Source organism: Coffea eugenioides, chromosome 6 (assembly GCF_003713205.1).
Source record: "Coffea eugenioides isolate CCC68of chromosome 6, Ceug_1.0, whole genome shotgun sequence".
NCBI classification, from domain to species: Eukaryota; Viridiplantae; Streptophyta; class Magnoliopsida; order Gentianales; family Rubiaceae; genus Coffea; species Coffea eugenioides.
This window is the reverse complement of record NC_040040.1, coordinates 5,296,776-5,310,809: the sequence shown is the minus strand read 5'-3', so window position 1 is coordinate 5,310,809 and position 14,034 is coordinate 5,296,776. Positions and strand designations below refer to the sequence as shown.

At 36.7% G+C, this 14,034-nt stretch overlaps 2 protein-coding genes across 2 annotated transcripts; one reads left to right on the top strand and one right to left on the bottom strand.

Annotated features, from left to right (window-relative positions):
* Positions 1-37: 37 nt before the first annotated feature.
* Positions 38-9,690, bottom strand: LOC113773440 (beta-galactosidase 15-like). The gene is made up of 19 exons (XM_027318090.1): positions 9,648-9,690; positions 9,460-9,494; positions 4,381-4,470; positions 4,165-4,260; positions 3,927-4,039; positions 3,729-3,795; positions 3,525-3,617; positions 3,265-3,408; positions 3,096-3,184; positions 2,907-3,012; positions 2,698-2,785; positions 2,491-2,616; positions 2,243-2,397; positions 1,953-2,152; positions 1,768-1,871; positions 1,530-1,639; positions 1,208-1,429; positions 610-1,101; positions 38-501 (listed from the first exon to the last, which is right to left on the bottom strand). The coding sequence occupies exons 1-19, from the start codon at positions 9,688-9,690 to the stop codon at positions 379-381; spliced, it is 2,496 nt and encodes an 831-aa protein (XP_027173891.1). The 3' UTR covers positions 38-378.
* A 987-nt stretch (positions 9,691-10,677) lies between these two features.
* On the top strand, positions 10,678-12,232 carry LOC113773439 (probable glycosyltransferase At5g03795). The gene is made up of 3 exons (XM_027318089.1): positions 10,678-10,817; positions 11,078-11,426; positions 11,558-12,232. Exons 1-3 carry the CDS (start codon positions 10,678-10,680, stop codon positions 12,230-12,232), a joined length of 1,164 nt encoding a protein of 387 aa, XP_027173890.1.
* The last annotated feature ends 1,802 nt before the right edge of the window (positions 12,233-14,034 follow it).

Genomic DNA, 14,034 nt, shown 5'->3' with positions numbered 1-14,034 from the left:
TTTGCCGACGAATGCTTGTCTACACTTGCAAATTAACATCCATAACGCAATAATATACTAATAAGGAAGTTATCTGCATTACCATCTGCGATTGTAAAAATGAATCGTATTCTTCTTCTTCATTTGTAAGAAAGGTAGACAGAACCACATAACTTCTATTGAGGGACAAGGAATAGAAACACATCTTATTCATAGACCACATCTGTAATAAAGATGCTAGAGCATCTCTTATTCGGAGAAACGCTTGCAATGCCTACACAAAATTCATCTATCACCTATCTTTGCTACATACCTACACATACCCAAACTTCTAAGGAGAAAACTCAAAATCTAATGCGAAAGACTTCATCTTCTCAAACATCTCCAGCCAACAAAATATCAAGCACATGAGATCTCAACAGCGAGGCGCCGTGGCTCTTTTGAAGATTCGCAGCCAGCAATACACCGAAAAGGGCCTTTTGCGGTTAAATCAATTGAACATCTGCTTTTTCCAATGCATGCCTACCAAAATATATAGAAAATGTTAGAAAAGTGAACGGACCAATGCATACATACATAAATAAATAAAGGGTAGGAATAGTAGTAGAAAAGTGAATTCAGCATACGTACATCCTGAACGACAGAAAGGCTATCAGAAGCTTCACAGTTTCCTTTAGTAAATGCTCCACAAACACCGTTTGGATTACCAAAACTTGCAAAATCGATACGAGTCATAACTCTTCCTTGACACGACAAATCCAAAATATTCCCCTCTTCCGCATTTGCACAGATCTTCACAAGTTTGATTGTTTGAAATTTGACATTTCGAGGGTCACCCCCAAATTCTTCAAACAAAACTAGATCGTTGTTTCCCTCGTCGCGCAAGAATGAGCGTGGAACATGGTACAATTGTTGAGTCGAGTTACCACATCCCCTTCGGCATTGTTGTGAGGGTTGATATTGTCCGCGATAGTCACATGTCTGACAACCCTGTTGACCAGCGGCAAAATTGCTAGGCCAATATCGACCAATGTTGTGGCCATTAACCCATGCAGTTCCTTTACCAAGGTCTTGCAAATTCAATACAACTGGGTCTAGTCCCGAAGGAGTGCCAAAAGTTGTCTGTAGAAAAAGGGGGAAAAAAATACGTGATGAGAATAAATAATGCTAACAGCAGCAGCAATGGACTTGTATTATCAGTTGCGCTGCAGTACTTATGGAAGCATACCTTGTACCAAACAAACATCCTATTAATTGGCAAGCTTTTCTGGGAACTATGCCAACTTTGATGAGGAAGGTTCAAATAAAGTTGCTTCTGGTCAATTCCACCCATTCCAACCTTGTAAGCCCACGTATTTTGAGACAGATCTTTCTCCTCATGATTTGGTGCAACTAATTTCACTGGGCCTAGAATTCCATTCTTTATGTTGTCGAAGAATGCACCATAATTCTGACCATAAACAAGTCGAGAGATGTCAAGAAACATAACAAAGAATAAATAATACTAATAGTAATCTAATCAAAAGAATATACAAATTGCGCATCCCCACCTGCAGACCAACCGTTGCACTAAGCAATGATATTGAGTTCATCCCATGTTTAAGGCTCACGGGAGAGCTAAAGTCAAATTCAAAATGTCCGTTTTGTGCAGCCTGTGACCCTGTTGATTAAACACGTATATATATATATATATAATAAAAATATTGACAACCCACAAAAAAAAAAAAAACAACAAAGGTATTTTCATTAAATGTAATTTTTAACATATAAAAAAGGCGTTGACTTTACCTATGTGAATACCGTTGACAAATGCATGGATGACGTGGCCAGTTGTATGAACATAAAGAGTAAGGTCTCCACCCCAGACTGGATCCTTTTTATTTACGTCCACACTAATCATGGAATATAAGGATTATGATAGACTCATTATCATGGAAAATAAGCTGCGTGGTTTAAAATTGTTGGACACTTACGTGGTCATGTACCAAAGGTAGTCAGACGTATCATTGGTTACTGTCTTTTGATCGAGTAACTCTGTTGCAAGAGTAAGACCCTTTGGATGATGGCGTCCATAAACCTTCTGGGCAAGATTTTCAATAGGCTCAATCGTCCAATGCCACTTCAAGCCAGCTATATCTTCAACAGCGTCTAGTACATTTGTTTGAGCACTTACCTATATATTAAATGCCAAAAAGGGCCATAAAAATTAATCACCAGAAATTTGTTAAATATAAATTGCAAGGTTAATTAATTGTTAACTCACTTGAGCAGTGTTGTAAGCCAAAGTTCGACAATCCCTATAGATGCTAACAGACCATGGCGGAATGGTATATTGTATGCCTTCAAAGGTAAGTGTCATGGCATCATTTGAATTTGCATTTCCGAAAAAGCAAACTCTTTCCGGACCATAAGTATAGACTGAAGACTGGAATTAGAAAAAAAGGTTAAAAGATGTTAGATTTTGGAAAAACCAAAAAAAAGAAAGAAGACAGAATAGATGCGAATGAATACTCACAGATAGCATATAGCTTCCATGCTCTTGATAGTTATGATCTCCGTAAGTCAAAATCTTTTCCAGTGAGTAGAGCAGGAGGTGCAATTGTCTAAGATGTCCCCATTTTGGTTGATTCAACAATCCTAGCAATTTTTTTTTTTTTAACAAGACAACAAAAGAAAATTTAAGAAATAGGAGTATATTTTAACATAGATTATAGTTACCATATTCATTAAGTGGTGCATCGTAATCATAACTTGTGCTGATGTAAGGTCCACCAGAAGTACGGCCAAAATTGGTGCCACCATGATACTGTTAATATGGAAAAAGAAACGAAAGGAAATTGTTCAAGAATATATACCATGCAATTGTCAATTCTTTTTTTTTTTTTTTTCTGTGGTCAATTGTGAGAATCAATCACTAAAATACAAACCATGTAATAGTTCATGACCGTGCCATTCAATTGATAGAACCGAGCAACGGCAAATGCTACGTCTTCTGCAGTTCTATGCGGAGTTGCATCTCCCCAGTCCTTGAACCTTTATGGAGAAAAAAAAACCATTAAATGAAAGAAGAAAACCATTAAAAGGTTTTATTTGAGAAAATTCAGATCAAAACTTACCACCCAGTCCAATTTTCTGTCCAAATTTTAGGAATATTGTCATTTTTGGGTTTGAACTGATCGCAGTAGAAACCGTTACATGTATTAATCTGAAGGAAAAAAAAAAAGATCAGTACTGCTGCAGTTTACTAGTTCCAGAACCTATAAGTAATACTACTGGCAGTAATACCATGGGATCTGGAGCATCTGGCTGTTGACACATAATCCATGGAACTCCAATGTTCAGAGATTCAGCCAATTGAGCACACCACTGAATATAGGGTCTTGCAACGCTTCCAAAATTCCAAGCAACATCTCCATATTCGTTCTCAATCTGATCATAAGGGAAAAAGAAAAATGAAAAGAAAGCTCGTTATTTGATGTAGGGGTTATGTATTTAGTAGTAGTGTATAAACAACAATTGATAGACTCTTAGATTTGCAACCGAACCTGAGCAAGGATTATTGGACCTCCTTGAGAAGCAAAAAGGTTAGCATTTTTCATCATTTCAACTATCAGAGTTGTGAAGGTTTTCATTTCATCCTACAATGATAAAGAACAAATACTTAAAATGGAAAGTTCTTTCAACTTCAAATACTAGTAGAATGGAAAGTTTCAAATTGACATAGTACTAGTAGAATGGTTTTCAATTACCAAGAAAGCGGGGCTTGTTGTCCTGAAGGTCACATTCTGCATATTGTGCAACCACGCAGGAAATCCCCTAGTACACAAAGTTCAATATACAAGTTTATTACTACAGCATATATAGGGTTTTTTTTTTGGCCACCTCGTGAGAAGCATCTTCTATACAACGAGGGGAAAAAAGAAGAAGATAGGAAAATAGTCACGTACCCAAAATTCCACTCCGCACATACATATGGTCCAATCCTTAAAATAGCATAAAGTCCCTCGTCTTGGATGGTTTTGATGAACCTGACGAGGTCCAGATTGCCACTAAAGTCGTACTGAAAATAAGTCCAGAACAGTGGTTAATAAGTTGCAATAATCTACGTAATTTTTGGCTTGAAAAATATTTGTGCATGTTCTATGCCAGAATTACAAAGTTATATGTAGCGTTAGTAGTTGTTACCTGACGACGGAGTGGTTCATGCACGTTCCAAAATACATACGTTTCAATTGTATTCAGACCCCCTTCTTTTGCTTGTCTAATCAGGGATGGCCACATCTACGCATATACAAATATATATAGCAAACGCTTTGCATTATAACATAGAATGGATCGCAAATCATATATGGTATAGTAACCGAGAAAAAGAGGAAAATAAAAAGAAACAATTGATCGTACTTCTGTAGTGCTGCGAGGATAATGGATGGATCCAGAGATTATGATTCTCCTCTGTCCATCGATTTTGAGTGCTCTTCCATCGTAGGAAATCTGGGTAGATTGACAACCAAGGTAGGTAGCAAACAAAAGAATAGTAAATAAAAAGAACGCCTTGGCATTGTAACCCTCCATTGCAGATTACACTCTCCACACACGCTGTATCTGATACAAATGGTGGTGAGGTTGCTTTCCACTATTTATAGAGTCAGGAGGTGATACAAATGGTGAGGTTGTTTCCACTAGGAGAGGACGATAGACGGGATAAAGTGGTTATCTTGTAATGCATTTAAATGAATAAGGTGTTTATCTATCCAAAGTTTCAATTTTTTGGATTATCGTTACGTTTATCTGATTCGTATTTGATAAGAAAGTTATCTAACAAATTAATAAGGAAAAATTATTGCAAATTATTTTTACTATACATAATAATATACGAAATGGCATGGCAGTATCATGTGAGTATGATCGAATCTAAATCGCAAATTTGACTTCCTGTAAAATTAAGGAAATAAATCTATGAAAAGTCGTTCTCCGTAGCATGAATAATATGTAATTTTAATTGTTTTTAAAAAAAACAAATATTGAGCATATTACGACTGATAGTAAATACTAGTAGTGACTAATTGTCATTTCCGAAGACCTTTTTCTTTTTTTTCAAATGGAGAAGCGGTGAAAGTGGAGTAGGAGTCTGGTAACACGTAGTATGCACATAGGAACAAGTGCAATATCGAATAGCGAATTTAGGTATCAAGATTTGAAACTCAAATTGAAGCCGAAGATGTAGTCTACAAAACTACGGACGGCACAGCATTTATGATATATCATCGGCAAGATTTCAAACTCAAATTGAAGCCGAATATCTAGTGGATAAAACTTCGGCCTAAATATAGGAAAAAGGAGAGGAAAAAAAAAAGCGCAAAAACTGGTGGAATTTTGCATGAAGAGCGGACGCAAGTGTTTATAGAGGGCAGGACGATTCGTATTAGTATGATGACATTAACGAATAGATCATCATCTTCTTCTTCTTCTTTCAAAGGGCTTTTTCAAGGCCTCTGGTTACGGTTTTTGAAAAATGTCGAATGCTATTATATATGCTGTTAAAAGGGTTCTAATTGAGATTTTGCGTGTCATACTATAATTGTCCTTGGGAGTTATCTGATTAGCGTTTACCAGTACAACTTTTTCTGCTGACCGTACTACTGCCTCTAGTCAAAGTTAACTTTGCTCCGGATCCCATGTCACTTGCAGTTTCACCACCAGAAGACGGTGTTTGGGTGTTTGGGGGGTTTGGGGAGCAACAATTAATGCGTGTTGATCATTTTTGACGATCACTACAGACTCATTCTAGGTTTCCTGAGCTATATAGGCTTCGTATTTTAGTTAGGTGAAAAGGGATTTATCGAATAATTGGTGAATATCAAAAGTCCTTTGGGCTTGGAAAAAAAAGACAACAGCCTTATCTCGGGGGGGGGGTTGGGGTCTCGTTAGGTCTTAGCAGCAGGCTCCCTTGTGGAGGTTGATATCCCACATCGGGGTTTGGGGGGTTTGGGGTAGAGTAGATAAGTCTCCTGTGAGACCCTCAAAAGTTGCTGGCTTTTGTGGGTTCTCACGGGATTTAGATTTGTCCAAATATCAAAAGTCCTTTGGGTTTGGAAAAAAAGACATCAGCCTTATCTCAGGGGGGTTGGGGTCTCGTTAGGTCTTAGCAGCAGGCTCCCTTGTGGAGGTTGATATCCCACATCGGGATTTGGGGGGTTTGGGGTAGAGTAGATAAGTCTCCTGTGAGACCCTCAAAAGTTGCCGGCTTTTGTGGGTTCTCACGGGGTTTAGGTTTGTCCAAATATCAAAAGTCCTTTGGGCTTGGAAAAAAAAGAATAATTGGTGAATATGGTCAAGTGTTTACTAGTCTAACCTAATCTTTTTAGGGTAGATTACAATAATCTTCTCTCTAGTTTTCGCTTACCAACGCCTCTCTTGATTTCATAATAAAATGGCATCCGTTATCAATGATTTCCCTTTAACTAGCGTTTTTCATAATTATTTTTATTTTACAATTTCACCCCTCTACCTTTCTTGTTGATGATCTTTATCTCAAAAAAAAAAAATCGTTAAGATGAAGAGTTTTTATTCTTCTCCAAAAGGGTGGAAAAATGGAAAGAGATTTTTATCTATAAAAGTAGGAACCTCCTTTTATTTGTGGTTTTTTATTTAAAATTTTGTTTTCATCTATCAAAATAAACAGGCATGCACACGTATTTAATCCTCCAATGAAATTCTTTAGTACCGTGACATCCCAACTCATAAATACATGGATGTTAGACAATAGAATCAAGACATCAACTTATCTAGTTAGTGGCAAGGTTAATATAAAAAAGAATTATATATATATTTTTTGAAAATACAAGCACTTAACCTATAAGTGACAGGTAAAATTGATGGAGGGCCAAGGCTATGAAGTTTATGATTATACATACAATTGGATGTTATTTGATTTTTTCCAACCATAAAATTTGAAGAAAATAAAAACTAGATCTAGTGTCTTTTTTTTTTTTTTTTATTGGAATAATTACTAGCATCATTGGAAGGACACCTTGGGGACGCTGGAGGAGACTTGTGACAAATTTAGGGTGTGTTTGGATAGGAAATATTTGTTAAAAAATTAGTTGCTTGTATTACAAGCACATTTTTCTACACACCTTTTTATCTTTTCAATCATATTACATTACAAAAAGTGTTATAGTAATTATTCTAAATAATACTGCAAACAATCTCTTTAGTAAATTTTTAGCCATCAATTAATTTAGAAACTATCTAAATGCAAAGTTGCAATAAATATAAATGTATGCACTCTTGTAATAAATTATGTGTAATTCAGGAACACTAATGAATATCCAATTGACGCCTATTGAAAAATTCTTTTATATTATCTCGCAAACAAGAGAAAAGTCCTTCTAAATGGTCTACCAAACAGGAGGGAAGTTCCTATTTTTCACAAGATCTATAGGGAGAGGTCCATGACTTTTGCAAAAACTAAAGGAAAGTTAGTGTGATTTACCCTGGTTTTTATCTGTTCTATTTCCCCCTCTTTGTTTTTTACATATGATCTCTACTCTGGAGTGATGTGAAACGAACGAATTTCGCGACTTTGGCCTCCCATAAAAGGAAACAAAAAAACCGTGAGATGGTGTCATTGTATTGAGCAAAACGGTACTTGTAGTACTTAATTTCCATTTCCATTTCCAAAGAACTTGTTAAAGCGGCCAGAGAAGCTTTTATTACTAGCAGTTTTGACGATTGAAAACGTTGGTCATGCAAAGACCCTACTTAATTCGCTGTATGTGGATTGTGGATTCCCCATGTATGATGATAGGGCGGCAAACGAGTTGAGCCGACTCGAGTTTTGGCCTAATTGAGCTAAGTCTCGACATAATTTCATTGAACTCGAACTCGAGCTCGAACTCGACGAGCTCACAATTTCAAGCTCGAGCTCGAGTTCGAAAAAAATAAAAAATAATTATTTTATTTTTTAAAAAATAAATAAAATAATTATTTTTTTCTTAACAAATAATCAAATATTAAGGATATATATGTAATTTTACTATTAAAATTAAAAAAATAAAAATATATATACTTAAAATAAAAAAATAAAAATATATATATATTTAAAATAAAAAATATATATATATACTCGAGGCTCGCGAGCGGCTCGATTCATTTGCAGCCCTAGTGATGATGCATCAGTACGTATAGATGGACAATGTAGAAGACTTGTACTCAGGTCCACCGCCAAAAGATAGAGCTGAATAGAGATCATGCAATATATAAAGCGATTTTTTTTTTTTTTGGACGGAGAATATATATCATAGTGTATTAAGCGAGCGGGTAGGATTGCAAGACTTGTTGGTTTGGATTAAGGAATTTGATAAATAATTTAAAATCTATTCAAATTACTTATTGCTTAAGCATTTAGGCTTTGTTTATTTTGACGGAATAGGAGGGAAAGAAAAGGAAAGGAAATGGAGGGATAAGATTTTAATGTTTGAATTAATTTTTGAGGAGGGAAAGGAAAGAATCAGAAGAGAAAGGGAGGGACCAAATCTATTTTTTTTTTTTTTGTAGTTTACTTTCTGTCCAAAAGTGGGCGAAAACAGAGGGACACCAAAATTTATGAATATTATAAAATTTTCTAAAAAAAATTATTATGCGTTTACAAATTGAACTTTTAAATTATGGATAAAAATGTAATTAACTCGTGATAGTTTCCTTTTTTTTTCTTTCACAATCACAAGAAGATGGATGGATTATGATTTCCTCTACTCTCCTTTTTTTTTCCCTATCATATCCTCTCCTTTCCTTTCATTATCTTTCCTTCAATCCAAACAGTGCCTTAGATTTATAATTCATAAATTATAAAAATATATTTTAAACATTATAATAATTTATAATTTACAAGTTCAAATAGTTTCTAAATAATCTAAACAATTAGAGGATTTTGAGAGGGTTTCAAGTCTTTCATCAAATCCTTCAATGGAAATGCAGCCTTAATTAATCTTGTAAGCGAAGATCTACTAGCAAAAAATATATATATATTCGGAATGCAGCCTTAATTAATCTTGTGAGCGAAGATGTACTAAGCGTCTAAGCCGGCCGGCATTACATATGACATCACGGGTGGGGTCGGCATGAATACGGGAAGAAAAGGAAAATTGCGGGGGAATTTTGCATGAAGAACTCGAAAGTCGAAAGTCGAAAGTCGAAACTCAAGGCCAGCTGAAGAAGACGCTTGGCGAGACGGCGCCACCATCTTCCATAAATTGTTACACTGCTTTCATCACTACCAGTCTACTACACGACACCCATCACCCATCACCCGTCACCCATGACCCAACCCAGCCCCACCCCAAACCCAAAACCGTCTCTCTTTGATTTTGCTTTCCCATAAATAACGGCACAAAGTTATATTTTGCGTCTCTACATTGAAGTCTAGTAATTATGCAATTTGTAAATTAATTAGAGAGGGAGGGGGAGAGACACTGAGACTGATGGATTACCAGTTGAAAGTAGTAACAGGTTTTCTGGTAGTTAATTGCTGCTAGTATTTGTATCAGAAATTATTATCCGAAGCTGTAGCTAGAAATAATTAAGGAATGCATACATGTCTGAGTCTGAGATGGAAGGGTGGAGGAAAAACGTATGGTCATGGTGGAAAAAGAAAACCGCACATATACTGTCATCTTCTTCAAAGCCTTGGCGGGTTATGGGGCCATTCATTATGATTTTGGGGATAGTGATGGTAGTGCTATTGGTTGGTTCCAAAGGTCGTTACTGGGATTTCGCTGCATCAAATTACCATCATCATCCTTGGGCGGCGTGGAAATGGCCGCCTTCTAATTCTGTGATTACCGATTCAACTTTTTCTGGTGATGCTACTTCAGCCTTGAGCTCAAACGTTGTTGTTCAAGATCCTACGACGCTTTCAGTTTCATCACCAAAAGACGGCGGAGCAGCTGCAACAATGCGTGCTACTGATGATCATCACCCACGAACTCCTTCGAGAAGCGGTGGCGGAACAAATAATAGTGAGCTAGAGGCAGCTGCACCTCTGTCTCGTGACCACATTTTCGGCCACTCCGGTTCATTACCACCACCACTTGGTGTTCATGTTGGAGAAACAAATAATCAACCAGCAGTAAGTCTGACCTCTTCTTTGAAATGTCCGCCGCTTTTTTTTTTTTTTTTTTTTTTAATTATGTTTGGTTATTTGATTTTCCTCCACAGTTATTGTATGTCTAATTTTAGGAAACTGAAAAAAATATTAAGATTCTGCTGTTTCTTATTCCTACTTCTTTCTTTTGGGGATAGTGATGGTAGTGTTATTGGTTGGTTCCAAAGGTCGTTACTGGGATTTCGCTGCATCAAATTACCATGGTCATCCTTGGGCGGCGTGGAAATGGCCGCCTTCTAATTCTGTGATTACCGATTCAACTTTTTCTGCTGATGCTACTTCTGCCTTGAGCTCAAACGTTGTTGTTCAAGATCCTACGTCGCTTTCAGTTTCACCACCAAAAGATGGCGGAGCAGCTGCAACAATGCGTGCTACTGATGATCATTTTGGTGATCATCACCCACGAACTCCTTCGGGAAGCGGTGGCGGAACAAATCATAGTGAGCTAGAGGCAAGTTAGGAAGGCTTGAAGCCCACCCCTGAATGCGAGCCTAAACAATAGGTCTAGCAAGTTAGGAAGGCTTGAAGCAAGGATGTGGCAGGGTCTATTGGAGATTGGAGGAGCTTATGCCAATGGAAATCAGTCGTCATATGATCCTGACTACGTACCGACAGGTCCCATGTACTGGAATGCCATTGCCTTTCATAGGTATGCTGCAATTTCTACTCTTTGGTAAGATCCTGTTGAGGAATACAAAATTTGGTCATATCTATAGCTAGTGCATCATATACAAGTTGTAGTTGACATTTGGGAAAGTCTAACTTACCGTATCGAACTTAAGGTTTCATGATACTCAAACTTGTAGTAGTAATTCTTAGTGGTTTCTCCCAATCCCCCCCTTCCCCTTATCTTTTGGATGTAGATTATGAATAATGATTACTCCGATTGCAGCCAAATTTGGATTATTTTATGTCTTCTCCGGCCATTTTCAGGAGCTACTTGGAAATGGAAAGGCAGTTCAAGGTGTATGTGTACAAAGAAGGGGAGCCTCCTATTTTTCACAATGGTCCTTGTAAAAGCATTTATGCTATGGAGGGGAATTTTATTCATCAGATGGAGATGACCAAGTTTAGGACCAGGGACCCAAATAAAGCACATGTTTACTTCCTTCCAGTGAGTGTGACAGCAATCGTCCACTTTATATATGAAAGCAAATTGAGGGATCATTGGAAACCAATGAAACGAACAGTCAGGGATTATGTCGATCTTGTTTCTGGAAAATACCCTTACTGGAATCGAAGCCTTGGAGCAGATCATTTCATGCTTGCTTGCCATGATTGGGTAAATTTGAGATGAACCATATACGAAATTTTCTTTTCCATTTGCTTGTCTCGAGAACCAGCCCATCATCCCTTTGTATTGTCTCAAATCTGAAAACTTCAAAAAGTTAAAAGCTTGATTGCACGTTGCAGGGGCCTGAACTTTCCTCGTCAGTTCCTGAGCTGTATAGTAACTCCATTCGTGCCCTGTGTAATGCCAATAGCTCTGAAGGATTCAATCCTCGAAAAGACGTTTCTTTTCCAGAGATACACCTTCCTCGCGGTACATTGGAAGGCTTAGTCGGGGGTCCATCCCCCTCACAGCGGACAATCCTGGTATTCTTTTCTGGAGGGCTTCATGGCCCTATTAGGCCCGTGCTTTTTGAGCACTGGGAAAACAAAGACGAGGACGTCCAGGTTCACAGGTACTTACCGAAGGGTGTTTCATACTATGGGATGTTGAAGAGCAGCAAGTTCTGCATTTGTCCTAGCGGTTACGAGGTTGCGAGCCCAAGATTGGTGGAGGCACTCTACACTGGCTGTGTCCCTGTACTCATCAAGGACCATTATGTGCTGCCATTTAGTGATGTTCTGAACTGGAAGATGTTCTCGGTTGAAATTCCCCTGAAGAATATTCCAAACTTGAAAAAAATTCTTATGACTATTTCTACAAGACAGTACATTAGGATGCAGAGAAGGGGTAAACAAATCAGGCGGCATTTTGAGCTTAATTTGCCTCCAAAGCGGTATGATGTGTTTCACATGATTCTTCATTCCGTTTGGCTTAGAAGGCTCAATGTTCAACTTCATGGGATGAGGGATCCCTAAACCGATAGCTAGATGGTTGGGTATAACGCTGTATGTTGCTTGGCACTCATGCTCATGGATCACTAACTTGTGGTGTTGCTAATATTTCAGATCATTAGATTGTTATCCCTACAGATAAAGCCAAAGCTTCACGGTAAACAGTAATTAGAGTGTGTTTTCCTTACTACAGATGAGAAAAAAAGCCTACACTGTATAGTCAACAGTGTATAAGCAGCATAATGTTGCTTATTTTCTGTCTTTTGGTCGCTCCGGGCCCCCTTTTTTGCAGTTGGGATCCTCTATACCACTATTCGGTACCAAATTCAGTGTCAATTCCATTTATCACGTGATGATAGAAGAAATTTAAATAAATAACATATGACAAATTAAATAAACATGACACTTGGCATAAATATAGAAGTGACACTGAGAATCCCGTGTGCCTTTTTTGTGTTTTATAAAAAACAGGTGTACACAGACTATCTGTCCACAATTTATGTGAAATGATCCCATATAAGAGGACACGAGTCATGATAAAATGTCCTGAATGGCATCCATTTGCACGAGGTTTTAAAATTTTTTAAAAATTTTTTATTGCTTTTTTTTATGTAAAAAAAAATCAGTATTTTATTCCTTATTTTCTAGAATGATACACATGACAAGCAGATGATTCAAAATGGTAGCCTGATATTGTACTTTAAATATTTTAAATAGTTACTATAAGAAAAATTAAGCTTTAAGTACGAAAATTTGTAAACTATATTTAAAAAAAAAAGCCAGCACCAATGCATATTTTAAAGGAAACACAAAATTGGCTTGCCTAAGCTAAATAAAATGGGTTTGGGGTGCCCAATGGACATTCATTAAGAGATATTTCAGGTGTCGTATTTTTAAAAATGTAAAATTAATTAAGAAAAGTAAACAAATATAAAGAAACGTTAAATGAATTTTAGGTATGTTAACGAGTTACCAATGGATATCTATTAGAAAAACCCAAATAAAAATAAAAATGATTCTATTGAACTACAAGTTTCGTGCTCAAAATTGTCCAAAGCTCTCCTATACAAAATCAAAATACGCTAAATTAATATACTATTCTATTAGCTATCATTTCAAATCAGTAGGAACGATTTTTATTTTTGGCAGGGATGCAAATTGAGTACGTGAATACGTGAACTATCGTTAAAGGTTTCATCCTGAGATTATGTTTACATTGAAGTAAAAATTAATTTGTATCTAATTGCACCAATCTCTAATCGTTTGTCATGTAACTCTACAAACACACACACATATATATATGATCATTAGCAACCTCAACTAGGAATTTGTAATTTTAGTTTAACTAATATGATACTGGTTTTTCCTTCTGAAAGGAACAAAAATCACTCGTTCTGGACTAACAAATTAAACTCTTTCCAAATCCACAAGATTAATATGTCATCAACTAAGAAGATAAGATAATAAATGTGCTTGTGCGTGCATGGCTCTCAAGGCATTTACCAGCTTCTTATTTCAAATATAGTCAAAAAAAATAAAATAATATATACCTACTTATATTTGACAGCAAACATGCAAGCTTTGTTGTATATATATTCTCGTGAGATGGTTATGTAAGTTGATTGATATAGGGTTCTTCAGTAGCTTGTAATTAATAAATCGTTACTCAATTCAATTCCCAAATGATGTGTTCATGGGCAGAAGATTTGAACCTACGACCAGTTGCCCATTGATGATTCCCAACAAAAAAAAAAAAAACAAAAAAGCGCTGCTTTCTGATTTTTACCCTAAAATCTCCATGAATAATAAACAAGGTGGGAGTACAA